This window comes from Corythoichthys intestinalis, chromosome 17 (assembly GCF_030265065.1).
Source record: "Corythoichthys intestinalis isolate RoL2023-P3 chromosome 17, ASM3026506v1, whole genome shotgun sequence".
Taxonomy (NCBI): Eukaryota; Metazoa; Chordata; class Actinopteri; order Syngnathiformes; family Syngnathidae; genus Corythoichthys; species Corythoichthys intestinalis.
Window position 1 is genome coordinate 37562357 of NC_080411.1, and position 27502 is coordinate 37589858.

General features: G+C 41.5%; 1 protein-coding gene across 3 annotated transcripts in view; it reads left to right on the forward strand.

Moving 5' to 3' along the window:
* erbin (erbb2 interacting protein) overlaps positions 1–25839 on the forward strand; it is a 56463-nt gene extending 30624 nt beyond the window's left edge. For 2 of the 3 annotated variants that reach the window (XM_057818229.1, XM_057818230.1), the window contains 24 exons: positions 41–158; positions 2922–3000; positions 3079–3168; positions 3446–3502; positions 4934–4997; positions 5106–5180; positions 5483–5627; positions 9910–9982; positions 13106–13235; positions 13313–13428; positions 13964–14033; positions 14126–14225; positions 15395–15516; positions 15590–15766; positions 15884–16072; positions 16319–16436; positions 16858–17041; positions 17105–18485; positions 18751–18864; positions 21268–21324; positions 21475–21627; positions 21711–21803; positions 21874–21948; positions 25187–25839. In XM_057818229.1, coding sequence (XP_057674212.1) covers positions 41–158; positions 2922–3000; positions 3079–3168; positions 3446–3502; positions 4934–4997; positions 5106–5180; positions 5483–5627; positions 9910–9982; positions 13106–13235; positions 13313–13428; positions 13964–14033; positions 14126–14225; positions 15395–15516; positions 15590–15766; positions 15884–16072; positions 16319–16436; positions 16858–17041; positions 17105–18485; positions 18751–18864; positions 21268–21324; positions 21475–21627; positions 21711–21803; positions 21874–21948; positions 25187–25294 — 3888 coding nt within the window. In that variant the 3' untranslated portion in view covers positions 25295–25839. The remainder of the gene's footprint in view (positions 1–40; positions 159–2921; positions 3001–3078; positions 3169–3445; positions 3503–4933; positions 4998–5105; positions 5181–5482; positions 5628–9909; positions 9983–13105; positions 13236–13312; positions 13429–13963; positions 14034–14125; positions 14226–15394; positions 15517–15589; positions 15767–15883; positions 16073–16318; positions 16437–16857; positions 17042–17104; positions 18486–18750; positions 18865–21267; positions 21325–21474; positions 21628–21710; positions 21804–21873; positions 21949–25186) is intronic. The other variant, XM_057818231.1, reaches the window with a different exon arrangement.
* Positions 25840–27502: the final 1663 nt, after the last annotated feature.

Below are 27502 nucleotides of genomic sequence, written 5' to 3' on the forward strand. Positions count from 1 at the left end.
CCTCTAAGCTCAGTCACTAAATTCCAATTTTTGCCACCAGCAACTGTTCAACTGCCAGCTGCTCCAGCGACTGAGCATGCCCGACAACGATGTTGCAGTATTGCCGCCTGGTGTCGCCAACCTCATCAACCTCAGGGAGCTTGACGTCAGTAAAAACAGTAAGTTAGGAAAATTGTCCTGACTGCTGCATCTCCTGAAGTCTGTATCCTGGACTCCCAAAATAGTAAATTATAAAAAAAAAAAAAAAAATTTTTTCTTTGTTGTTGAAAAAGTATGACACTTTTGTGTAAAAATACCAAAAACACAGCTACGATACAAATGTTGGAAATTAAATACAAAACTTAAGTATAAAAATATACTTAATAAATAATTTATTTATTTTTAAATAAGTAAAGTTAAAGTTAAATATAAAGTTATTTTCCATAACGTAATGATAAAAATTAAACTGTCATATATTGTAGATTCATTACACACAACTGAAGTACTGTAGTTCAAGCCTATTATTGTTTTAATATCGATGATTTTGGCAAAAAATTAAAGAAAAAACAAAAATCCCTATCTCAAAAATTTAGCATATTTCATCTGACCCGTAAAAAAAAAAAAAGTCAACCTTTAAATAATTATTTTCAGTTGTGCACTCAATACCTGGTCGGGAATCCTTTGGCAGAAATGACTACTTCAGTGCGGCATAGCATCATAGACACACAACCACTCAAACACCCACTCTCACCTATGGACAATTTGGAGTGTTCGATCAGCAGCGACCCCGAGAAAACCAACGGAAGTGCGGGAATAACATGCAAACTCCAAATTCATAATGTGAATTATTTTTAAACTGGAATAACTTAGAAAAATGCTTGTCTTTAACAAATGCTTCATTGAGTGAGTCCACTCATTCTCTCACACGTCCCTCCTGCTAAGCCGGGGGTCGGCAACACGTGTTTTAAGAGCCGCATGCGGCTCTTTAGCGCTGACCTAGTGGCTCCCTGGAACATTTTCAAAAATGTTTGAAAATGGAAAAAGATGGGGGAGGGAGATATATTTTTTTGTTTTGATATGGTTCCTGTAGGAGGACAAAAATGACACAAACATTCTTAACGTTTTCCAATGCTGTAAAAATGTGTAGAATAAATATTAAATGTGAACATATCTGTCAACGAAGATTTGCGTCACTGCCTGCAACACAAGTTTCTATCAGTAGGGCGGGATGCCAGGCAGTTAGCTATTGTAAAACAACCGGCAGCTGAGTACCCAGTTGGGAGTGAGAGAAAAAGTGCAATTCCATTACTTCTGAAGAACTTAGAGGCACGCAAAAATAGATTTAAGAAGGGGATTACATCGCCAAACTCCACTACTGCTGCAGTAGAATACAGTTTTGTTGCAACCCGGGAGATAATAAAGCGTGGAAAACCTTTCACAGATGGTGAGTACATGAAGGAGACATTTATCAACATATCAGAACACCTATTTGCAGACTTCAAAAACAAAACCGAGATAATAGAGAAAATCAAAGACGTGCCCAGATAAGGGGCATGTTATGCAAGTTCCATTTTATTTTTTGAAACCTCAAAATAAATCATTTTCAGTCATTTTGATAGTAGGCTAATTGCTAATATAGATAATACAGATACATACAGCATGTGATACGTTCATTATAAGGCTTATGTAAGGCTTTTTTTTTGTAGCTCCAGACATTTTTTTTTTGGTCCAATATGGCTCTTTCAACATTTTGGGTACCTGACGAAGCAGTGCGTCCGGTACTTAAAGTTATCAATAATTGACAGGTTTTTAGCTTTGATTTAGCCATAAACAGCTCAGCAGCTCTACGATCAAAGACCACTCATTTGTGTAAGCAGGTAAGTGAGCATCAAAGCATGAGTGAATTTGTGGCGCTGTGGCTGAAGCAGAAAAACGAGTACTGTATGTGTGTTCAAAAAAAATATCGCACGTCCTTGCAATGCTAGTATTGCGCATCCACACATCGCTATGATGATGTTCGAATGATATATCAATCAGGCCTAATAGGTGCTGTTGTCAATTAGCTTCCTAAAGCCTGTGGTTTGTCTATAGAGGTAGTCCCCAAGTTACGATTGTACCCGACTTGAATGATTTTGACTTTACGACGTCCGAGTCTTGTCGTTTTTTTAAATGTTGACTTTTGTTTTGTGATACTTGCTTTTATTTTGGCGCAGGAAGCGTAGAGCAGGTTGTGCTTCCGCACATGCGAGCATTTAGACACCCGCCCACCCCACACATGGCACACGCACACATGAGGAAGCAGCCGAGTGAAGAGGTGACAGCCTGCGCGTGCATTTGTTGCCTGTGAAGCATCCAGAAGTGACGGCTGTATATAACCCATTTTGTACTGTTTATTGTGCGTTTTCAATTGTGGTCGAATACTTGGGGCGAGTTGATTTGATTGTTTTTGATGATGTGCGGAGGCTAACTGATACATGCTAATCGTTTGTTATTGCTGTATCAGCACCTACTTGTAAACGCAAATTTTAATTCCTGTTATTGAAGATAGGACTGATTTAATATCATTTTTTAGATTAATTCTGCAAGTGTTGATGTCATGAGCAGCTGAATAAAGTCAAACCACATGGACGTCTAACATCGTCATTTCGGAGGTTAGCTCGCTGTCTAGCTAGGACTTAGCTTCAACGTCTTGGCGAGGACAATGACGTATAATACAAGTTTTTGGATAGCTCTTTTTCATTTAGAGGGTGTTTTGAGGTATTTAAAGGTATTTAATTCCGATTTATGCGGAAATCCAGATTACATAACCAGCGCAGGAACGGAACTCGTTCGTAAACCGGGAAGTAGTAGCGGCGACTACCTGTATACAGTATGTTTCTAGAGTTGTGCTGTGATCATGTTAGCTGGCTAAAGCTAGATGTGTTTTTCTGTGTTTTGTGAAGGTATCCAGGAGTTTCCTGAGAATATAAAGAACTGCAAAGTGCTTACTGTCGTGGAGGCCAGCGTCAATCCCATCTCAAAGTATGTACGGGAAATGCTAACCCAATCACTGTTTGTCTCCTTATGTGAGTAATCTTCTCCATGCTTATGTGTGTTCAGACTCCCTGATGGCTTCACACAGCTAATGAGTCTAACCCAGCTTTACCTGAACGACGCCTTCCTTGAGTTCCTACCGGCCAGTTTTGGCAGGTCTGTTTGTTAACTCAAAAACTTTACTTTTTTATATTTTTTCAACGATGGTGGGTTCTCTCGGCAATTTGATAGCAGAGCTGAACAAGAATAGTCAGGAGAGTTGTTTGAAGCAAACAAATATGTTTCATGGAATTACACCTGTATCTTGCCTAATTCAGGTTTGTGACGTCCGAACATGTTTTGCTGACGCACCATTAGTCAAAACATACAGTGAGTGCCAGTAAGTATTTGTATGATGACAATGATGACATTTGTATTTTTGTTTTGGCTGCAGGCTGACTAAGCTGCAGATTCTGGAGCTGAGAGAGAACCAGTTGAAAATGTTGCCAAAGTAAGTAAGAGGAGAACCTCCTGCTCCTTCCATCTCTTTTCCGCACTATTCAATCCCACAGTGTTGCATAAGATCAACCCCCCACTTTCTTTCCTGCCGGCTTGCTGCGACAGGTTTTGTAATATTTTTGCTGTAAGATGGAGTTGAGGATTGTTCCTCCGTCATTGATTAAGAAAGCTCCGATTCGGTCAGGTCAGGGTAACTCAGAACTATGTGAAAAGTCTACAGTTGATGGGTGGGAAACGTCTTGCTCCTTGCCTTCCATATTACATCCACTCTAGCTTGTTTACGTGACAAACGCCAGAGCCGTTGAAGGCCGGCTGACCTTACAAAGAGAGGCAGCAGCCATCATGAGGGTTGCCCCGGGCGACACGCTGGCATCTGGGGAGATGTCAACAAATGTCACTGTGGACAAAGAAAGCTTTTTCAGAACCTTACTCTCACACAGTGAGGCCGGTGCTTTTTAGGAGTCACAATTTTTAGTCAGAGTCATTCTAGAAAATTCAGCAGGGCTCCTTATACGTGCAGAACACCATGGTGTTGTCATCTACGTCGCTCTCCAATGACAACCATGTTGGCGACTAGGAGGTAACAATATATCGATATAGTGGCATATCGCGATACTCTGTATCCCAATACGTTACTGGTATGCTACTGCTAAGAATTGATATATCGTTTTAAAAGATTTCACTGTTTTAAAAAGGTTTTTCTTCTAAAATTTCCCACTCGACCCAAATTTTCCAATAGAATAGTGTAAATGTTATCCAGTTGGCTGCCAATGTTGGCACTAGAAGTCGATGGCAACTGACATTTTGACTGGGAGGGGGCGAATAAACATTCATTCTTTCAAACAGTTTTTCCCCAGCTCTGCGAATGCCTGTTTGGCCATTTTCTTGTCATAGGTATAACAGTGTTAAATTGAGTCGACTCATGTTGTCCATTTCTTAGTGGGAGTTGAACTCACTTATGCAATTTGGATGAGTAAGTGTATCTTTTGGCTCAATAAAGATAGGGAAACACTTCTTCTGATGACTCCAAAGGCATGGACATTAAAAAGTCACCTTTATTATACTAAATATGACCTTCAAGATGTTTGTGAAGTGGACTTGAACATCTGGACATAACGGTGTCACACATTTTATAGCCAGCAGTCCAAATTGCCATGAAGTGGACTTAAAAGGTTGTTAGCGACGGTAAGCGGCTTGCCTTACATTCTCGCTTTATGAGGAGCCCCTAAAATCTAAACAGAACTGTTGGTGGGCTTCTGCTTTTCGTCTAGACCAGAGTTAGCAAAAAATAGAACACACTGGCATGTTTCAAGGACCTGGCCCACATTGCTTCTAATCCCTGCTGACAGATCAATCTGACTTTTTTTCTACACCCCGACACATTTTATGACCCTCAAAATCGTGTGTGTGCGTCTGTCCACAGGAGCGTGCAGAAGCTCATACAGCTGGAAAGGTTGGACCTGGGCAGTAACGAGTTCACTGAAGTGGTGAGTGTCCTTGAGGCCTCGAGAGGGCTGATACCAAAGCACCACTTGGCACGCAGATCCTTACTCACGCTCACATTTTAACCTCCTTTCTCGTTGTGCCATCCACAGCCTGAGGTACTGGAGCAGCTGACGGGACTCAAAGAGCTCTGGATGGACGGAAACCGGCTGACGTTCTTGCCAGGGGTATGAACATGTTCACGTCCTACCCAAAAACAGAAGCAGTCAAAGGCTGCATTATAGCCAAGCACAGAAAGCTTGTCATGATTTCAGTCATTTTTTAATTACCAGCACAGTGGTGTCTTGCCTTGCAGGTTTCATTAGTTCCGTGACCAATCTTCCACGTTTAGTATGTTTGTCACGTACCATTGTTGCTTAACTGTGACATCTGCTTGATCCTTATCAATTTGTTCTTTGGAATGCAAACAGCGCACAAACATTTGTCTGGATCCGCTTTCTTACGCCGGTTTGTCTGTACTTGTCGTCAGATGCTGGGCACGCTTAAGCAGCTGCTCTACCTGGATGTATCCAAAAACAACCTGGAGATGGTGGATGAGCAGATCTGTGGCTGCGAAAATTTGCAAGACCTGCTGCTGTCCAACAATGCCCTCACACAGTTGCCAGGCTCTATTGGTAATGCATTGCGAACAATCCAAAACTTCTACCAAATTAATCGGAGTTGAACTCATTGGCTTCCTTTGACAGATCTTGACGTCCAATCCATCTAGACCAGGGGTGCCCAAGTCCGGTCATTGAGATCACCAGCCTATTTTCCATGTCTCCCTCCTCCAACACACCAGAATCAAATAATCAAGATCGTTATCAGGCTCCTGCAGAGCTTGCTGATGGGCTGATCATTTGATTGAGGTGTGTTAGAGGAGGAAGACATGGAAATCAACCTGGATAGGCGATCTTGAGGACCGGACTTGGTCACCCCTGATTTAGAGAGTCTACATTTAGCACTCTCTTAAAGTGCATTATCCTCTCGGGGTGCACAATCTGCTCACAGTGACATTCAGTTATTCTTGCGATATGATTAGCCGAAGAGTAGAAATGCACGCCCAGAGCTCTGCTCGCCTGTAAAATGCATGTTTAAAAGTCGGACAGTTGTTCTTGAGAGTCGTACTAATGCGTCGCTCAAAAGTGCGACTGATGATATCCAACACAGAGATGATTATTAACAATTAAATGAGGAAGTTAAAAAAAGAACAAACGTGTGTGCACACCTGTCACTCAGACATGAATAATTAGGGCCCATCGCTGGCCATCTCTATCTCTTTATTCCCTGGCTTTTAACCCTGCGTCACACACAACCCTTTTAATGTTTTTTTTTTTTTTTTTTTTTTTTTTTTTCTTTTTCTTTTTTGCTTGCTGACTTTTGACATCAGTACTGATGTTGTATGTTCCTTTTAAATAATGAAACATTTCTTCATATAAATCGTCCATTATTGACACAATAGAAAAACCACCCCAAACACTTGTGCTGCATTTGAGGAAAGTGGGAAGTTGCACTTATCCCACTCAGCTGTTTTCAGTTGGGACCTCAAAGTGTTCCAAGCGAATGTAGACAACAAAGATGGTTGATAGCGACAATTGGTTGTTTTTTTATTTCGGAAATTAAGACATTTTGACCTCCAGCAAACCTGTTTTTTCACGAGCAGTCGAAAAGTGAAGGAAAAATGACGGTTGAGAAAAATTCCAGACACTGTAACTAAGCTTGTCGCGACATGCAATAAGTCAAATTATCGCACGGTAAATAAAACTGGGGGCGGTAATTTTCCCAGTTGACTTACAAATAAATGTTTGTTGTTTGCAAAAATTCGTTAAAGTTCTATTTGAGACATCTAAATATTTTCCATATTCCTTTTTTAAGATCACGTTGTTACATGATACATTAATTAGCACTAAGCCTGTCGCGATATGCAATAACTCAATTTTTATCGCACGGTAAATACAAATGAGGGCGGTAATTGTCCCGGCTGTGCCTTATCGCCGCGTACGTGTGTGCATACAGATATAATGGTTAATTGTGTTACACTTGTATAGCCCCTTTCCACCTTTTAAGGCTCTCAAAGCGCTTTACACTGTGCGTGCGTGTGCTGCGTACACTCGGCACACATGCGTGTTGATTACATATGAGACTCCTGTAGCTTTCACATATGTTTACTGGCCATCAACACCGTGAAATTAAAGTTCAGACATACAAAACAAGGAAACACTATTAAACACTGTAAAACGTTATCATTGCTACATTGAAGCTAATGGAAAAAAGACAATGTACTAACCAATTTAGTCTGCTATAAAACATTGACAGTCTACTCCACAACGCAAAATTGCGGTTAAAAGGTGACACATCAAACATGAAAACTAGCCGGATTAAATAATTTGCAAGCGATGCGGACAAAAGAAAAAAAAAATCTATATTAGATACAACATGCATGACGAAAGAGAAATGCATTTTGTTTTAGTTTCTTTTTACTGAGTGTGAAGCTTACGGTTAGTGGCTTAGCAAACGTACTTCCGTTGAATATTTCATGAAATGAAAGCAAGTCATGTTCAGATTTCTGGAGGCAATCTCATATACTTCAGATTTCTACACTAAGAATAAATTTAAAATGACGCCCATCATGAAAAATCTGATTTGGCAATTATAATCGGATGTAATAACTGATAATAATTCTGCATCAAAACTGTTGCATGTGCACTTTGCAGGACAAGATGACAGTCACTTTGGATCAAATTAACACTTTTAATGGGCTCTAACTGACAGACAACAAAAATGACAGTGGGTTTCTCAACAAATTCATATTCTGCACCTAACTAGCTTTAAAATGATTCATTATGCATTGTTTTTTTTATATTTATGAATTTTAATATAGTTTGTGTTTTATTTAAGAATAGCAATTTATTGCATTTCAATAGGTGATTTATTAGGATGTATCGTCACATTGTAAGTCGAAATGGTCGTATGTCGAGCAGGATTTTCCCATTGGAATACATTATAATTCCATTAATTCGTTCCACAGCCCAAAATTCTACACTAAATCCTTAATAAATACTGCTAGTACTATTACAAATGACAATTACACATAGCAAAACACATTATACATTATAAATGAAAATCGGAATAATATAATAATAATAATAATAATTCCTGTAATAATGTAACAAATCGGGTTACATCGGGTGTGGCGGATGTTTTTTTGTCTGTACCTGAACGCACTGCGTGACTGACGTGACAAAAGAGAGGAGCAGTGCGGATGAGTTTACTTCCACTTTTAATGTTTTCCTGAGTACACAGTCAATTGCGGCGGACAGCAGGCGTTTTTTGTTGGATAAGTTCTGAAATAAATGATAAAAACCTGACAAAGCTGGCGATTTCTTTGACTGTGTAACCACAATAATAATTGTCAACTTAACTTATAAAGACTGGCGAACAGTGGTCTTAGGAGGACCGTGGAGATGTATTGTTGAGCCAGTTCACCGATGGGCGCCCCACGCTCATATTTCTCTATAATTTGCATCTTCATTTAGAAGGTAAGCGTCACCTTTTTCCTTGTTTCACCACCTGTACTAACCTTTTTCAAACCTGTGTTGATTTCTGTCACAAGATGGTCAGCCATGTGTCTGTCTGGACTCTGGAGTGCTGTCATGTAGTCGTATTTTGAGCATGTTGTCGGATGTAGAAATAAATGACGAGTCAAATTTTACGTCGGACGTCGAAAACATCGTGTGTCGAATCGATTGTATGTCAAGGTACCACTGTATTAGACAATATATTACCTACTGAAATTTGTTATTGTGACAGGCCTAACTGTAACTGCCTTCTTTAGTTACATCCTTGCTGAAAGGCAGTATAAAAATATAAATTCATTAAGCTAATTTACTGTATCAGAAAAAATAGATGGCGCCTCGAACAAAATTTAACTTTATTATTATGTCATCAATACGTTGTCTTTAGCAAAATATTGTGGAGTGACGTCAAATTTAAGGCAAGTCGTGAAGTTGTACTTTTTCCCCCCGACTTCGCGAATAGGATCTCCAAGTTCAAGTGGCGTTCCAATTACATTTTTCCTGGTTGGAGGTTGGAAGAGTCCGACTTTCCACATTCCCCGAATGCTATACGAGCGTTGTTGTGACGTTATCAGCAGGTGCAGGCCCCCCAAGCAGATTGTGCACTCCGAGTGGATAGTGCACCTACACTGTCAATGGCAATGAAAGAAGAGCATTCACAGCACAGTCCACGCGGTTTAAGTGAATTTGACGCCTACTGTTATCAATAGCATGAGATGAGTTGACTACATTTTATTAAATTTCCTGTTGTTTTACAGTATTTCTTGGTCACTTTATGTTCCTTGGCTGCTTCCTGTAGCTTTTTGGCCTTTTTCAGGTCACTTCCTCTGGTTATTGGCTATTTTTTTTTTCCGAAATGAATGGGGCAATTGGAAATTAGTGGAGAGGATTATGTCAAATTTTGCTGGAACTGTACATTTTGGGCAAAAACTGTATTCATCTTTTGCCCGCGTTGATTTCATGAATGTTTTGATAAGTAATTTGTGAATCGGATTAAAAAATATGAGTGAGGTCCGGTTTAAAATGTCAAATTCTGCAGCGTGTAAAAAAGTTGACAGGGATTGTATCTGGGACGGGTTTGCTTTGCAAAGCATCCCCACAACAAGGCGTTTAAGAAAATGTCATAAAACAGTGTGTTTGATTTTAGTTTAATATACTGCTGTTGGAACATGAGCACAAAACAATCAGACAAGTGGGGATTTATTTGCAGTAAGACGAGAGTATTGATGACAGTCTTTTGTAATCCAATACAGTGCCATGATGGAAGTTTCCCGTCGCTAAGCACCGAGAGTTGTTGTTGTGTAACACTCATGCTCTTTATTCATTTCTGTTGGGTTCTCAGGCTCGCTAAAGAAACTGACGGCTCTGAAGGTGGATGAGAACCAATTGATGGAGCTTCCCGACTCCATTGGAGGGTGAGGATCATCCTCCTGCTTCTTTCCTAGTCCTTCACTTTCTTCCAAACAAGCAATTATCTCCTGCGTTAAGCGTGCGTCTGCCACAGATTACAAAACCCTGACGGTTGACGGTAATCCCGTACGGGGATTGAAGTCTGTGTGGAGTTGTTAGTGTGGACACATGCTGTTGTTGGATTTATAATAAACCACCCCACCCATAAAACCCACAGTCAGGCTTTTGAAGAGGAATACGACATTAGAAGTCAGATGAGTAGATTAGCGGCCGTGCTGCGCTGAGAACAGTCAAGAGCGAAGCCGGTAATTTTCACTGGACTAAATCGAAGTTGGAAACGGTCAAATGAAAACGGAATCTTGACCTACATACTGCAGTCACTCTGCAGCCCTAATGGTAATAAGAGTCTAGAGCATCATAGCCCCAGGTTTCACCTGCCATGCACACAGAACCAAACAAAACAATGTTACTATTTCTTCTGTATGCATCATTCAAACAGCCAACATGTAATCTAACTTTTAGCTAATTGGATGACAAAAGCGTCTGTGTTTATTGGATAAGAGGAGTGTGAGTTGTTAAACGTCGTCGTTCCAAATTTACGGTTCAGGTAGACCAGGGGTATCCAACTCCGGTCCACGAGAGCCGCTATCCAGCTTCTTTTCCATGTCTCCCTCAATTAACACACCTGAATCAAATGTCAGCTCATCAGCAAGCTCTGCAGGAGCCTGAGGGAGGGTGACAAGGAAAACAAGCTGAATAGGGGCTCTCGAGGACCGGAGTTGGATACCCCTGAGGGAGACACTGCCCCACCTCTGGTACTAGCCCTGAAGGCTTGGAAATTTGTCCACGTTAGTTCCTTTCACAGAGAAAAGTAACACAGAGTCATAGACTTCATAATATATTGACGGGACATGGGGCGCAGGGCCGATTAATAGGGGGCCTATCTCCGTCAAAGCTGACCGAGTGGAAGCACTGACAAAGAGCTTTTAATAGGGGGCCTATCTCCGTCAAAGCTGACCGAGTGGAAGCACTGACAAAGAGCTTTTTACGTTGAAAATTCTTGTGAATAAATGCTTAAATCCTTCAATTCTTTATAGATAATGGACGTAAAACTGTCTCGATTCTTGGTTAAAAGCAAAAAACGGGCAGTTAGCATTTATTTTACGTAAATATGTCTTATGTGCTGATAGTCTTTAAGCCACTGTGGCGCCATCTTATCATCACAAAGAGCTTTTAAAGTTGAAAATTCTTGTGAATAAAAGCTTAAATCTCTGAATTCTTTTTAGGTATGGACGTAAAACAGTCTCGATTCTAGGTAAAAGCAAAAAAAAAAAAAAAACGGGCAGTTGGCATTTATTTTACGTAAATTTGTTGAATGTGCTGCTAGTCTTTAAGCCAATGTGGCGCCGCCTTATCACCACAAAAAGCTTTTTTTGTTATGAATTCCTGTGAATAAATGCTTAAATCCTTGAATTCTGTAAAGATATTAGGGGTGCACGATATCCATTTTTAGTAACCGATACCGATGTCGATGACTTCCTGCTTCTCAAAGCTGATACCGAATATTTTTTTAAATGTATAACCTGAGTTTTTGTACACCTGGAGGTTTAAAAAAAATAGTGGTGGATTCAACATAGATTTGCCTTTGATCTAATCAGATTTTTCATAATGACATGAACAAAACAGTGCGTTTCACTTCTGCACTGCCCGACAGCCAGCTAAGAATGGATGCACTTCCATAAACCACAAGGCTTGGTCTTTTCTTGCTTTTATGGGAAGACAATCGTCTTAATATTGTGAAAGTACAACAGAAAAATACACATATTCAATACTCAATATGCAACAAACTGCACAATACACTTATATACACAACTATTATATGTGTAGCATAGCACACTAGCTTGAGCTACTAAAGCATTGGCTGGCTTCTATAACACAACTTATGAAGTTCTGTACATATGAGCCTTCACCACAAAAGTAAACATATTTTGCACATCCATATGTAATAGTAAACATAAAATACTAACATATATTTCCGAGGCGGAAACGTAACAGAAAGTATTCACGACTGTCAATGCTACCGCTAGACACCGCGATGTGTAAGTGATTGAACCAAACTACTGTAACAAAAAATAGGTGCATTGAATTATTCTGACCAGCAGGTGGGAGCAATGCCTCGCAAATGATCAACTGATTTCCCAGACTATTGTGGAAACTGCAAAGCCAGAACAGTACATATTATCGGTCCTATTATAAATGTTATTGGATTTATCGGGATGACGTCATTATTCCTATTATCGGACCAATAATTATCGTGCACCAGTAATAGATATGAACATAAAACTGTCTCGAGTCTTGGTTAAAAGCAAAAAAACAGGCAATTAGCATTTATTTAACGTAAATATCCCGAATTATGACGCCAATGCCATAGCGATTAATTTCTCCCATTGAATTTTTTTCACAACGTTTCAAAATGCATGCATAGTACGAAAAATATAACGATTACCTTAAATCCTCAGACAAATCACTCCTGAGACAATCGTTCCTGTTCGTATGCGGTACAGCTTTCATACGTTTTCAACCTAAATCCAGCGTTGGATCACTGCATGTGTTTGAGAATAACTGTGACCGACTTCAACCGACTGAAGCGGATTGTGGGACGGCCCCCTACCTGAAGGCGTGGCGAAGTGTCTGGGGAATTTGTCCCGTCAATATCATTATGAAGTCATGCACAGAGTTTAAAAAAAAAAAAAAAAAAAACGCTTTGATGGCTAGTAGGACATGGTCTAAAGACAAAGGGACCTTTTTCTCAGTTTTTTTCCCTAAAAGAAAGCATTCCATTCTGAGAATGAACCATGATAGGGCACTTTTGCACCGATAAATTCATTATGCCAGCATCTGATCTCGGCATGGGCTGTTATCGGATTCAGACGGTGTGACAAAATTTTGCAATTGCACTGTATCACACGCGGTATTGCATTTATTGCGCTAAAATGTGTTGCTATGAAATGTTCGGGTAAATTAGAATTTTTTTATTGAAACAGTATAGGTTGGTACATTCACAGACATTATGTGGTCCTACCATTTTTTCACATTCTGAAGTGCCTTGTATGTGTCCCGTCTATCAGACTGACCTCTCTGGACGAGCTGGACTGCAGCTTCAACGAGATCGAAGCCTTGCCATCGTCCATTGGCCAGTGCGCTGCTATGCGCACCTTCGCAGCCGATCACAACTTCCTCAGCCAGCTTCCCCCTGAGGTGAGTTCACATCTGCATTTCCTTCACTCGTGTTAGTGTGTGCGCACATCAAAACATATGTCTGTTTTTAATGACAGATGGGAAACTGGAAGAACGCCACAGTGCTGTTTCTGCACTCCAACAAGCTGGAGTTGTTACCAGAAGAGATGGGTGACATGCACAAGCTGAAGGTCATCAATCTGAGCAACAACAAGTGAGTTTAGCTCTAAACATAAGTGTGTGTGTGTATTCATAGTACACAGGGAACCACTCCCTTGTAAGTGGAGACACCTAATTATGGCGTTAAAGATACCTTCATTAGGCCATAATCATCAGTCAATTGAGATGCTCTCTGACTGTTGCCCTCTTGTCATTACAAAGCCGCGAGAATTTGCATGTGATTACAGTTACAATCCATTTTTTGCTGCGTGGGAAATCATGGATGTATTACGTAATTGTAATAGCATCACATTTGGGCCAGCCATTAGATATAGTAGTAAGGCACTTTATAAATCAGCAATTTTTGTTATTTTTAAGAAATTTAAAAATATGCTACATGGGTATTCCCGTGGGGAAAAATATTTTCACATCTTCTAAAAGTAGGAGTTGATATAATTTAATGAAATGAATTGAATTCCAGAAGGCGGAAGAAAAAAAGCTTGCTGGATATGTAACCCCTCCCCCATAAAGTGTTACACTTGACCGACAATTAAATTGTTTCTTATGTCACTGTTTTTCTTCCACATCAGGTTGAAGAACCTCCCCTATAGTTTCACAAAGCTCAGCCAAATGACAGCCATGTGGCTGTCTGAAAATCAGGTAAAGTCCCCCGGTGTCACTGTAGCTTTCGTTTATTCAAGACTTTAAGTCATTATGAGACTCTGTTCTGTTTCCCGGTCACTCTCTCCCAGTCCAAACCCCTGATCCCGCTACAAAAAGAAGAAGAGCCAGAGACCCAGAAAACCGTACTGACCAACTACATGTTCCCGCAGCAGACTCGAACAGAGGAGTGTGAGTTTGAAGCTTTTGTCTGACCCGCTTGCATGTTTAATAGGTGCTACCTGAGACACAGGTGGCGTTATGTTACACAACGTGACCGCCTCTTGGGAGTAGCTGTCACCTGCTTGACTTTAATTAAGTGATCAACCAAGTTATGTCAGCAAAAAGAACAGTGACACACGCACATTTGCATAACATAAGACCGATTATAAATCAAACCAAGTAATCAGCATGTTGTCAGTTTAATGTAATTTTTGGACTATACCAATTCATTCAAAATCCAACAAGATTGGCAATACCCCTTGATCACCACTTCTGTCTCTGAAAAGCTATTGTGCGACAAATGATTGACACACTATGCGGTTACGCAATCTGTTTCTGTAGTCTCTCATTGGCTAGATTTTCTAGGATGCAGACAGTTTAAAATGATAATTCAAATGAATTTAGAGGCATAAAATGGGGCCATTTATGGTTGCTCCCCCCAAAAGATATTTATCTTATTAGTATTCTACAGACAAGTTCCAACTGCTGATGTCTTTTGAGCTGAATGTCCTAACATAATCTTTGTTGTTCTTGCGCCACCTTGTGGTAAAATACTGGCAGATTTGGCCCTTTTGTGGTCTTGCACTGTTATAACATATTTAACCGATTCTCTTCCTTGGACGGAGTTACATTTTCAATACATATGAACTGTGAGTGATTTTATGGTTGTGATTATATTTGTTAATTTTGTGGCAGTAGAGAGGTTGTTGATGTGTTGCCTTTGTTCAAGTGTTGTAAGTGGTCATACCCCCAAATTACTGTGAGCTCAATGTAATTTAGTTTTTGTTTTTTAGTTTTAAAGCAACTCTGGTTAGACTATCTCTGTAAACAACAGCCACTGAGTTGACAATATTTAAAATAAAACATAATGCAACTAATGGAAAATATAAATATTAACGTCACCAAAATAATGTAATGGATCTTTGATTTAAAAATAACCCAATATTTTAGGGTCCTCTGGGGCTGGAACGTTTTAATAGAACTCTCCTTAAGTTCATTGGGAAAAGTTGATAAGCGGTACAAGTGATTTGAACTATGAGCTTGGCAACATAAGAAATTTAACTTGTAATCTACCACTGTGTTTTTAAATAAATTATATTCAGTTTTTGATTGAGATCCCTCTGCCTCCTCTGTTTCAGATGTTCCTAACTCCGACTCTGAAAGCTTCAATCCGGCTTTGTGGGAGGAACAACGTAAGCACCGAGCTCAGGTGGCTTTCGAGTGCGACGAGGACAAAGATGAGAGGGAAACACCCCCGAGGGTATGGCTCGTCCTTACCGATCGTTTTCAACCAGTCTCCTGAACATTTAGAATGACTGTCTTCTCTCTCCCAGGAGGGCAACCTGAAACGTTATCCCACGCCGTATCCCGACGAACTCAAAAACATGGTAAAGACGGCTCAGTCAGTAGCGCACCGGCTCAAGGAGGATGAGTCGAGCGACGATTCGGGTAGAGACCGCAAAACGCCCACGGAGAGGAACCACATTGGCGTGCAGGATGTGGGAGTCAAGGTCAAGGAACCTTAATTTAAAATATTTTATCACAAATTTGCATTTGATGTATAGGCAGGGTGTCCAGAAAACTCACGTTTCCCTAAAATTTCCCTCTTAACATTTGTTTGTGTGCAGGTGATAGAAACCCCCCGCCCTAATGGCCTGGCGTCAGACTTGGAAGCGAAAGCTTGCAACACCACCTTCACTGTGCCAAACATCCCAGAAGCAGTATCAAGGGACATGGAGACTGAGTCCTTTAGCTCCCAACAGGTCCCACTCAAATCATCCGAGAGTTCTACCATAAATCACGAAGACACGCTTGAGGTACGTGTACACGAAGAACTGAGTCAAGCACACAGGATTGTTTAACGGTTATCCACTGAGGACTGCATACAAAAAAATGGAAGGTAGAGGGGGACCACTTCACCGGGTGTTTATGAGAAAAAACTATTTTGCGGGCTGGTTTATTTTATTGTTAAAGCATGTGGTGGGCCCATAAAAAATGGCAAATGGCTCCCCAGGCTGGATTTTACAAAGCCCTAGAGTTGAAATGGATTCTTTTGTGTTAAGGACTCAGAGGAGTTGTCTGATGAAGAGGAGGAGATGAAGATTGCGGAGATGAGGCCGCCTCTCATTGAGATTTCCATCAACCAGCCCAAAGTGGTGACACTGAGTAAGGACAAAAAAGGTACATTTTGTGTCACCTTTGACACCTTCTTGAAATAAAACCAAAAAATTAATCATTTGATGATTTGTATTCATAAGTAAAAATAAAAATAAACCTAGACAATTATTTTAAGAGGGTGACAATATTTAGAACAGATTCCCGGGACTAGAACCTGCTTTTTTCCACAGAAAGGTGTGAGATACCTTAAAAGGCTGCACACATTCCTGGATAGTAGAACAACACGACATCATAATCATATCAGAATTTTATTGAAATTGATAAGTACAGATAATAGTTTTATTGTCTCAGTTTCTCTTGCACTCAACTTTTGAAAAAGACAAAGTATTTAGTACTTAGTATTTTTAGTACTTCTTTTTAAGATGCTCTGATTGAGAAAAAGCAAAAGCAGGATGCCTGATGATGTGTGGTTTCAAACTTACAGATGACAGCAAGGATGCCGACTCATTGCTGGATGACACAGTGGCCAACAGCAACCAGAACAACAGCAACTGTTCGTCACCATCACGAATGTCAGACTCTGTGTCGCTGACCACTGACAGCAGTCAGGACAATTCCCTGTGCACCCCCGAGAGGGAGGCCAAGATGCCCTTTCTGCCCAAGAGCAGGTTTGTTCTTGTGAGATTCACAAAGTGGTCTGCTTTGGATTTGTAACGCCATCTTTATTTCAGGCACGAGGATGAGAATATGAACCCCTCCAAAGAAGTTGCCGGGTTGCTGCACAATGGCAATGGCTCTGAAACGTCCCTCCAAGCGCTGTTGAGGACCCAGCAGGGCGCCACTCAGCCTGCAGGTGACTACGACCTTTCCATGGAAGCCAGACTAGCCTTCATTGAGAAGGGACTAAACAACAGCTTGGGAGATGGCTACACCAAGTGGGACCAGATCAATATGAACGTGTCGCGTCCGACGACAGACAACATGGTGGAGCCTCAGAATGGTTCAGTTGGCCAGGAAGAAGTGGACGCCAAGAGAGGTTTTGACAACCACCATTTCCAGAACGGAAACCAGCAGGCAAGTGACGGGTCCTCGGCAGGCGGCGAAATGTCTCGCAGCTCTGAAGAACTATCTCCTGAGAGGAGGTGTCACCCCCCTCAGGTGAGCAAGTCTCAAAGCGTCAGCAACATAGAAGCGGGCAGCATGAGGTTATACTCGTTTGATGGCGACGCTGCGGCAGAGAGCAGGATGTTGGGTGGTGGGGGCCACGCTCCAGCGTCCACAGCTCAGGGCCAGAGTATCGTGAGGAGCAAGTCTGCCTCGTTGCTCGACGACCAAAACCTCCAAGTCTGCCCTAGCTCGGACCTGCTGTCTTCCTCCAAACCTCCCACCAGCACCAGCAGGTACCTGGTGCCCTCTAGTGGGGCCACAGGTGCCTCCCCACCTCAGTACAACGTCCAGTACTCAAGCAAAGATGGCATGTGGGCCCAGAGGACGCCCATCCCCCCTGAAAACCAAGGCTACCTCCCCCCTGCCGCCCATTCGCTCGCCAACACCAACTACTCCAATCGCAACCAGGCCCCCCCATACCCACTGCTGCCCCAACAGAGGGGGGGTCCCGTGGGATCAAAACCACCAGCTGAAATGTGGGCAAAGGAGAGACTCCACTCTACCAGCAGCCAGTGTAGTGGAGGCACTCTCCAGCGGCAGGGCAGTACCACCTCTGCTACTTCCGCGGGCGAGCCTCGCCGCTTCCAGCTGCCCGAGGGTGACTACATGACCTATCGGGACATTCACACCCTCGCCAGGGGCCCGCTTGCCATGAGCCAGGCGGCGCAACGGCCCATCTCGACCCGGACATACAGTATTGACATAGCTGCTCCGGCAAGGCCGGCCTGTGCCCGTCCGCAACCCCACGAGCTCTCGGAGAGGACCATGTCAGTTAGCGACTTCCATTATCCACAAGGTAGCCCCAGCAAGAGGCCCAACATCAGGGTCAAGTCAGAACATTCTCTCTTGGACGGGCCCGGGCTGGGGTTGGGGTTGCCGGGAAGGGTACCGGCAGACTGGAGGGACCAGGTGATGCGGCACATCGAAGCCAAGAAGATGGAAAAGGTAAAATAATAAAACATGTAAAAAATGTTGATTAAAATCAAAGTCCTATGTACTGCCACTAAGGATCTATACTTGATACGTTCCAAGGATTTAAAAAAAACAAAACAAAAAAAGCACGAAGTGATTATTCAGGGCACTACATCTCAATATTCATTTCTTAAGCCACGCATCAAGTCTTTGTTCATTGTTGCATGTTTTTGTGCGTGTGTGTCATGGGTGCGTTGCATGGCCGCCGCTGACATTGTGGGCCGATGCCGTCGTTCAGAACGCGCTGTCCCGCTCCTTTAATTCCCATAATGCTCCTCTCGGCTGCTCGCCGCACCTCTACTGCTACTACGGCAGCTGTAGGGACGTGTTCAGGCCCTACGCCGCCTTCAGCGTGAGTACCGCCCGGCGCCGCATCGCTGCCAGTCTCGTCCGCGTGTCCTCTCCCGCTTTACCCGCAAGCATCTGACACTTGTATGCGTACAAGTGAGAGTATGCTTGATTTTTGTCACCAGTGCAAATCTCTGGAGCATTTCACACAGGCCCCACACATGACGTTTTGCAATGTAGTGGTTGTTTTCTCACGACTTAAGTCAGACTTTACAGAAGTCACTAATTTTAGGACCTGGGGAATGCTAGGCTAAAACATGACTCAACTTGACTTAAAACTAAATGATTTGGCAAGTCTGGACAGTTCAAACCTGCATTTTTGAGTAGCCATATTACTTTTGTTTTTGAAAGCGGAGGTATTTCTTTGTATAGTACGAACAAATTTGATAAAATTTGGAAACTGAGAATATCAGTTTACTCAGTAGCCGATCATTGAATCTATCATCAACCGGCACAGTAAAACCCACGGAAAGGGTAGCGATATTAACTTCACAGTTTAGCTCATCGATAGCAGGTTAAACACTAATGAAGGTGCATGTCGATTATATTATCTAATTGAGAAGAGTAAGTAACAGACTATGCAAAGACTGGATTGGGATACTTGGAACAATTTATTTGTGTTTGTGTGTTAGTGCAAAGTTTGTAACATTAGAAATGTAAGTCTGAATGGACTCTATGAGACATGCTTAACCAGCTAATGAAATGATTCGACATTTTTGAATTTAGTTGGGACACAACTTTCAAGACTTTATTGACTATAAGACTGTATTTTTGCCACAGTAACTTAGGACGTCCTAGATATTTGAAGGTCTTTGTCTTAGTACTTTACTTTACCTGTGGCGTTTCCACTCAAATAGAAAGCTAGTCCATGGCAAAGCAACTATTTACACTAAGAAGCTGTCATTCGTGTTCATATTAATAATCACTATATGTAGTGGCTCGTGGCATCATGCTTTCACCATCTTGTGACATCACCATGATTATATTTCAATTTTCTTTGCTGCTTGCTTGGTCGTCCACTTGTCCCTTTGTGTTTTGGCCCGAGAAGTGACTTTTAAGTGCATGTGGAAGGTAAGTGGTTGTTAGAATCAGTAAAGGGTAGAGTTGAGATATTTAATAGTATTCTAATACGCATTTCCACCTGAACTTTGAATTCTTGTACCCTGGTGGTTCCTATGGCTTAAAGGTATTGTTGGATAGGATAAACCTGGCAGATACCTGAACTGTAAAGCTTCCCAAGTATCTGGTTCCTAAACACCAGAAGATCTAGGACACTAAAGGTTACCTGAGCTCAAAGGCTCCTGGATACAAAAGGTTCGTGAACCCACAGAATCAGTGGGGTTCCTGCACTTCAAAAGTTGCTGGACCCCAAAGCTCAAATGGGGTCACTGGACCTCAAGCTCTTTTGGGTTCTCAGTAGAGATAGACCGATTATCGGCAAAAATATTTGAAAAATTGACGTGTATCGGCGTCTGCCTTTTTTTTTTTTTTTTAAATCTGACCCGCCGATATGAAAGAAAATCTATTTAAAACTGGGTTATTTCGGTTCAGATACAGCCGCACCTCTCTCTACTGCACTAGTATTCACCCCGTCCTCTGATTGGTCAAATGATAATGGTAAATGGGGATACAATTGTATTGCGGCTTTCCACCTTTTTAAGGCACTCGAAGCGCTTCACTCTACATCCTCATCTACCTACGGATCCTGCACCAGGAGCAGCATGGGCTTTAGAATCTTGCTCAAGGATACTTAGACGAGGTCATCAGGGCGGAGAATTGAACTCGCACCCTCTGGGTTGGGGAACAACTACCAATGAACCACGCCACCCACTATTATTAGCTTTTTTTTTTTTTTTTTTTTTGTGTGTGTGTGTGTGTGTGTGTGATTCAATAAACATGCTTTAGGCATTTCAATGAAGTTCAGTGTTTGCATTATTCAATTTTTATGCCAATTTTTGCACTTTTACCGCAAATGAATATCGGCTCCAAAATCTGTAATCGGCCCCTCTACTAATAATCAGTACCAGTCCTGAAAAACCCATATCAGTCGATCTCTAGTTCTAAGGCCCACAAGATAATGGACACTAAAGATTGTCAGAAGAACTGTCATAATTACTAATTCAGAGCAGGATATTTATACCCTGATAAATTACATGTAAAAACCAAATGTAATATTCCTACTATCCAAAACATAGTGGTCCTTGTAATGCTTCCCTGAAGTTCCTCTGGTGGAAATGCGCTTAGACGTAGTACTGTACACATAATACATGTAGTGTGCTGCTCAGCTTGTAGATAGAAACCAGATGCTCCCTTTAAAGTAGTGTCTCACTAATCAACATCATATTGTCTGCAGTCGCCGTGTATAATTGACGACTGTTGTGAAGTATAATTTCCGTTTTTCTTGCAGGATGATGTGTTTGGGCCACCGGTCCAGCAGAGCTACACCATGGACTCCCGCAGAAAAGTAGGCAAATGTTCCGCGCACGCTCCTTTTTTCCGTTTTTGTTCCCTCCAATGATGTAGACGCTATTAGCTCCTTCCTCCGTTTTATGACCACCATGTCCGTGACAACAAGAAACTTTGACGTTGACATTAGCTATCTTTCGTGTCCCAGGTGCCTCTGATGAACGGTCAGGTGGTTTCGTCAGCTCGTCCACACGTGAATCAAACGTCCATGGCCCGCCACCCCTCCAGAGAGCAGTTGATCGATTACTTGATCCTCAAAGTCTCCCAGCAGGCTCAGGGGCCCCAGCGCTCGCCACATGAGGTCAGTTTGGACGTTACAGCAGACCACCTGTTCAGTCGACATCAATATAAAGTCAACATAACAATGTTTGCAATCCTTTTAAGATCCACGTTAAGGTGGAGAAAAATCCAGAACTTGGTTTCAGTATATCGGGAGGAGTGGGAGGTCGTGGGAACCCTTTCCGTCCAGATGACAATGTACGTAAAGTTTAGACAAAGAAATACTGAAATAGAAATACCACTATTAATATGAATCTGATCTTTTCAGGGGATCTTTGTGACAAGGGTCCAGCCTGAGGGTCCGGCATCCAAAATTCTTCAGCCCGGTGATAAAATTATCCAAGTATGTCTCCTAAGCAATAAGACATAATGCAGATAGACATAAGCCCCTTTCACACACTCCGAAACACCGGGAATATTGTGGGATTTAACTGGGCAGCAGTTTGATGTGAAAACAAATTCTCGGGTCGAATGACACTGAGATTACACGGACATTTCACAGGTCGCGCCTTAGTATCATGTCCGGGACTTTCCCGCGAAGCGGTGTGCGTGAAAGAAGGCGTTAAATTCCCGGGCCACAGCACAATGACTGATGACGTAAATATCATGGCGGGCCGATCGTCACTTCCTCCATTTTCACAGTAAGACGAAAAGCAGTAAACAAACATCGCAATTATCAACACAGCAAGCTGGACGGCTAAATTAAACTGAAAACATAACGAAATTGCTGCACGATTGTAGAGCCAAAGAAGAAAGTCCATCGTCCATCTTTTGAAATGTGTGGTTTATTTTATTGCCGATGTTAGGGTTCGCTACTAGTGAAACAGGGTTGTACTTCAACGCAAAACAACGGAGGGAAGGGGGAAAAGCACAATGGGTCCATGACGATAGGTCGACAGGGATCAATAAAACACTAACCTCAGCGGCCTTTCTTTTGGATCGCCTGGGTTTAAATTATAGGAAAGATCTTAAATTAGCACGCATCTTAAATTACAGCACGCAAGCTATTTTTAGACCGTGACGTCTCATCGTAAAGCGGAAGTAAAGCCAAAGTGGGACATTATAGACCCGCCCTCGCATAGAAACAACGTAATTTGTACTACTTTTCTCCGGTAATCTTTCAAAAACGAACATGCCGATCACGCATTGCTTTTTTGGAACTTGTAGAAACGACTCTAGACATTACGACACATGAAGGATGTTTTCTTCATACGTTTCCTGAAACCAAAAACTCGGGAGGAAAAAATGTGAAGACCGAATCAACTTGCGTGGACTTTAATACCAGCTCGGTGAATCCATTCACATTTTCACACAGTAAACATTTTGTTGGGTTGGCATGGTCTTTCAGAGGACAAAGAGGTAAGCCATTATTATATTTGTAACTTATTTTTTTAGTGTAACGTTGTGCCGTACTGCTTCTGTCTGACAATGAATGACCTGAAAAGAATTACAATGGTATCTGACTGCCACTGTTACCGTTTCTGTTATATATATATATATATATATAAAACAACTTTAGTAAGGGGGAAGTGTAAATAAATTATAGAATTAAGATTTGTTATCAATGAAAAAATTTAAAGTGTTCGTTGCCTGTCACTGAGTAGCATTTACGATCGCTACACAAAGCTAACTAAATTACCCCTATCAACGGTCAGAGACGTAGGACAAACAGAGGATATATAAGAAAGACAGGACTGATGGTAAATGATAGCTTGTTGAAACAGGAGAATGTCATTGTCAGTCGCATCGATAAAAAAGCTAAGGCTATGCTTAGGTCGGCTCGTTTTTTTCGTCTTTTTCAGCCTTTGACACTCAAGCCATCTCTTTAACTGAACATTTTTATGTTCTTCCACATCTTTGCCAGTCCATTTGGCACCAGGCACATCATTTTCAGAGAGAATTGGTAGGTTTAGCTCTGTAAACATCTCCTTCGTACACGATTTCTATTCATTTCCTATTAGGGACAAACGGTGGCTTGTTTGTCCCTACTTAGCAACAGTAGCTAATGTCATGAATATTAATGAGCGGAAGTGACGTGTTGCATGCGGTACGCCATTAGAGGTAAGATCGGGCCTACAAACAAAATATAAAATTGTGTTGTTTTTTTTTAGGGCTCGGGCCTACAAATAAAACATAACATTTGGGGGGGGGGGGGGGGGGGGTTTCGGGCTCCGGCCTGTAAATCAAATTAATTGATCGGGTCGGGCTTCAGTCTTGATGAGCTTGAATTGACGTTGGGAATGCTCGGCTGGAACAAAACACGATTTGACCAACGTTGTGACTGTCGATGCTGACTAAAAATGATGTATGTCTGGATTATAAAATCGTGGCAGCAGCCCTCCCCGCACAGAAAGTGCCAGTGGCCAGCACTGTCTGTGAAAGTGTCCAACCAGCGTCATTCTCCGGACATCCCTACATGCGTGAAAGCAATGACGCAAGTAAATCCCGTGTCACATTACATGAGAATTTCACCGGATATGTGTGTGAAAAGTGCTATTCAGTACATAGAGTAGATTTGAATTCAGTACCAGTGTTGTTTTTGGCTACCCTTTTGATTTATGTCTTTTGGCCGATAATACTTAGTAGTCTTAGTCATATTTTAGTCATCTCAAAATGTGTTTGTCTTTGTCTAGTTTTTGTTGACAAAAACTCAAAACTGATTTCGTCTAGTTTTAGTCGTTTACTGAAAATGTTTTCGTCTGTCAAATTAAAAAAAAAAATACTGCAAAAACAAAAGTTTCCAACTATTTGGAATGAATATTGACAGACGAGCACATATTGTAGTGTGTATTTTCATGGACAACGCCAGCTTGGTGATAATACACAATCAGCAGAAAAACAGTACATTATTTTCAATTAATTATACCCACCTGGACGCTACGAACTGTAAGTAAAAAAAAGTTGAGAGTTTAAGACGACGCTCGCTGTTACCATCAGCCTAATGCGAATGCTATGCTAACGCTATAAGTTGCATTTAGTGTGTCAGTCAGCAACATTGCATATTCTCTCTGGTCAAGTAAACAAGCCTGCATGTAGACTGGAGACAACACACTGGTTAGTCGGGCACAGCACGTCACGAGTGAAACAACCAGGCATTGCTACGATGCAGGCTAACTACACATAAAATGTCACACATTGTGAACATGTGACGGAAACTATTGCACATTTTCACTTCGTCTCAGATGAAAACTGGCATTCGTCTTGTGAAGTTTTAGTCTCCCAAAACATGTTTTTACCTCGTTATCGTCTCATCATCGCTATGAAAAAAAAGTGTCCGTTGACAAAATATTTTCGTTAAGTTTTGTTTACGCTCCCTCTGTATTTACTGTACTTTTTAAAATCTACATTTAATTGATTTTTTGGGGCGCTGTAAATGTGGAATGAAAGGGGGGAAATGGTTTTATACTCTACCATTCGTGCGACCCCAAACTTTTGAACGTTATGGTACATTTGGCGAATTTTTGAATGGATTTCATTCAAATGTTGAAGGAATCTATTGATAAAACTTGGCTGGACACTAACTAAGGCTTGGCCTAAAACCTTAATTAACAGAGTCTTTTTATTGGTGTATTTGTTTCCAGGCTAATGGCTACAGCTTTGTGAACATCGACCACGGGTATGCTGTGTCCCTTTTAAAGACCTTCCCCAGCACTGTGGATCTGACAATCGTGAGAGACGTGCAAGCGTAAACGGGGGCCGGGGGGAAAGCGGGAGAGTTATTTTTGTATACAAGTGTGGGGGGAAAATGCCACTTGAATGTAAGCATGTTGACGCGGTGGTCAAGCGGACTGTCACTGTGGTTTCTACGTTTTCTTTTTTCTACAAAAAAAGCTGAAGACTTGAGCTCCCCTTCTGTCCATGACCACTAGGGAGCAGAACAGCTCTATTTTTGCTTTTTTTGGGGTGGGGGGCATGTGTAAATCGCAATGGAGCAGAAAAGCAGCAAGTGCTTGGAGAGTGTTCATGAATGAAAGTGAGACATTTGGCCTAACTCTTATTTCCACAATGCGGCCGAAGCAAGGATGGTGAGAGGAAAATGTCTCTTGAGTAAGAGTGGGTCTACATTTCATCTTTTTCATCACCTTCATTTGGGAGAGCACCACTCTTTGGCCTTTTTGTGCCCATTCCTGTTGATTTGACTCATGCGCGGAGAGAAGCAAGTGCCATAAGAAGACCTTGAACTGTTTCAACGAGCAATATTCACACTTTGCAGCAATAAAGCCTTTTTTTCCCACGTTACTTTATTATTTTTTAAACCTTTTAGTAACACCACCAATGATTTTATATATGGACGAGAGTTTTGTAATTAAATAGCACATGAAATCTATATATGTATACAATAGTGTGAAAAAGAGTCTGCGTTTGTGTAAATGTTTTTTTTTTTTTTTTTTTTTTTACCAATTAGTCATTTGTTAACACGATCGAGTTTGCGTTAGTTGATGTGCCGACAAATGACGAAACGATGAGCGTATTTCACATCCGGTGTTCGAAATTGTTACGTTAATATTTGTGTAAACTGTCTTTTTGTAGACAATCTTGGGAAATGTTTTTGGTTGTCGTCAATGTGGATTTTGTCAGGATGCTCACGTCTTATTTATTTTTAGCCGGCAAAACCGGTTTTATATTTTTAGATGTTACTAATCAAAAAGTGTAAATATAGACATTTTACAATTGTAAAACCAGCAATAACAAGTTCCAATGCAGAGAGAGGGCACCTGTGTTCACATGTAGCTAGTGTATTTCTAATGTCTTTACCACATATGTGCATCCACGCGACATTCCAGATTTTGTACATAACCGATTAAGGTGTAAAAACCTGTGAAAAATAAATCAATGCTCTTTCACACTGCACTTAAGTTTTTCTCTTTGGTGATTGCTATTTAATTTGTTTTTGATGTTTTATTTATTTTAACTCATTGGCTGCCATTGACGGCGATTGACGTCCAATCAGTATTGACTGAGAGGGCTAGCAGTACTCAAACCCCAAGTCAGATTGGATTGCACGTCAAAAATAGTGAAGCATGAACGCAAAGTTCAAAGTTGTCTATCACTATCAATGGCATTGATGAGTCTAAAAAAATTCCATCTATGGCAGACATGTCTAAAGTCCGGCCCGGGGGCCAAATGCGGTCAAATTTCATCCGGCCCCCAGTCTCTGTCATAAAATCAATAACGTCTGGTTCGCACACAGACTTAATAAATTGGTCAGCAGTACTGCTCCCAGCATATGAAGTAGCTTACACACTTAATGCTGCTCCTCATTTACCCACTAAAAGGCAGCAGTACTCTAAGCAACATTACCCCGGGTGACCCTGTATTCCCAATTTTCTAAAATGGCGACAATCAACAAAAAAAAAAAGTTGACTGCGACGGCCGACACTTCAAGGATAGGTGGAAATTGGAATATTTCTTCACTAAAAGACGCAACAACTCTGTCTGCCTCATTTGCAAAGAGACTGTCGCTGTTTTAAAAGAGTTCAACGTGAGGCAATATTACCAAACAAGACATGCTGACATGTACAAGCTTACAGAGAAGATACGTAGCGAGAAAATCAAGCAACTTGAAGGTAGTTTAATTTTACAGCTGCAGTATTTCACAAGAGCCCGAGAGCTGAAAGAAAACGCCACAAAGGCTAGTTGCGAGATTGTTGAAATTATTAATTAAGAAACATAATAAAGCAAATGTGACACACGGAATGGCTTGCTAAAATTTGCTTAAATATATTGTTCTACGTAAAGGACGTCAGCCAAGGTCGGCCCCCCACATTTTTACCACACCAAATCTGGCCCCCTTTGCAAAAACTTTCGGACACCCCTGATCTATGGTTTTGGACGCATTCAGGTATACACACTCCCACCAAAAGGGGGTGGTAAGGCGCCTCAACGTTGCTCGGGCG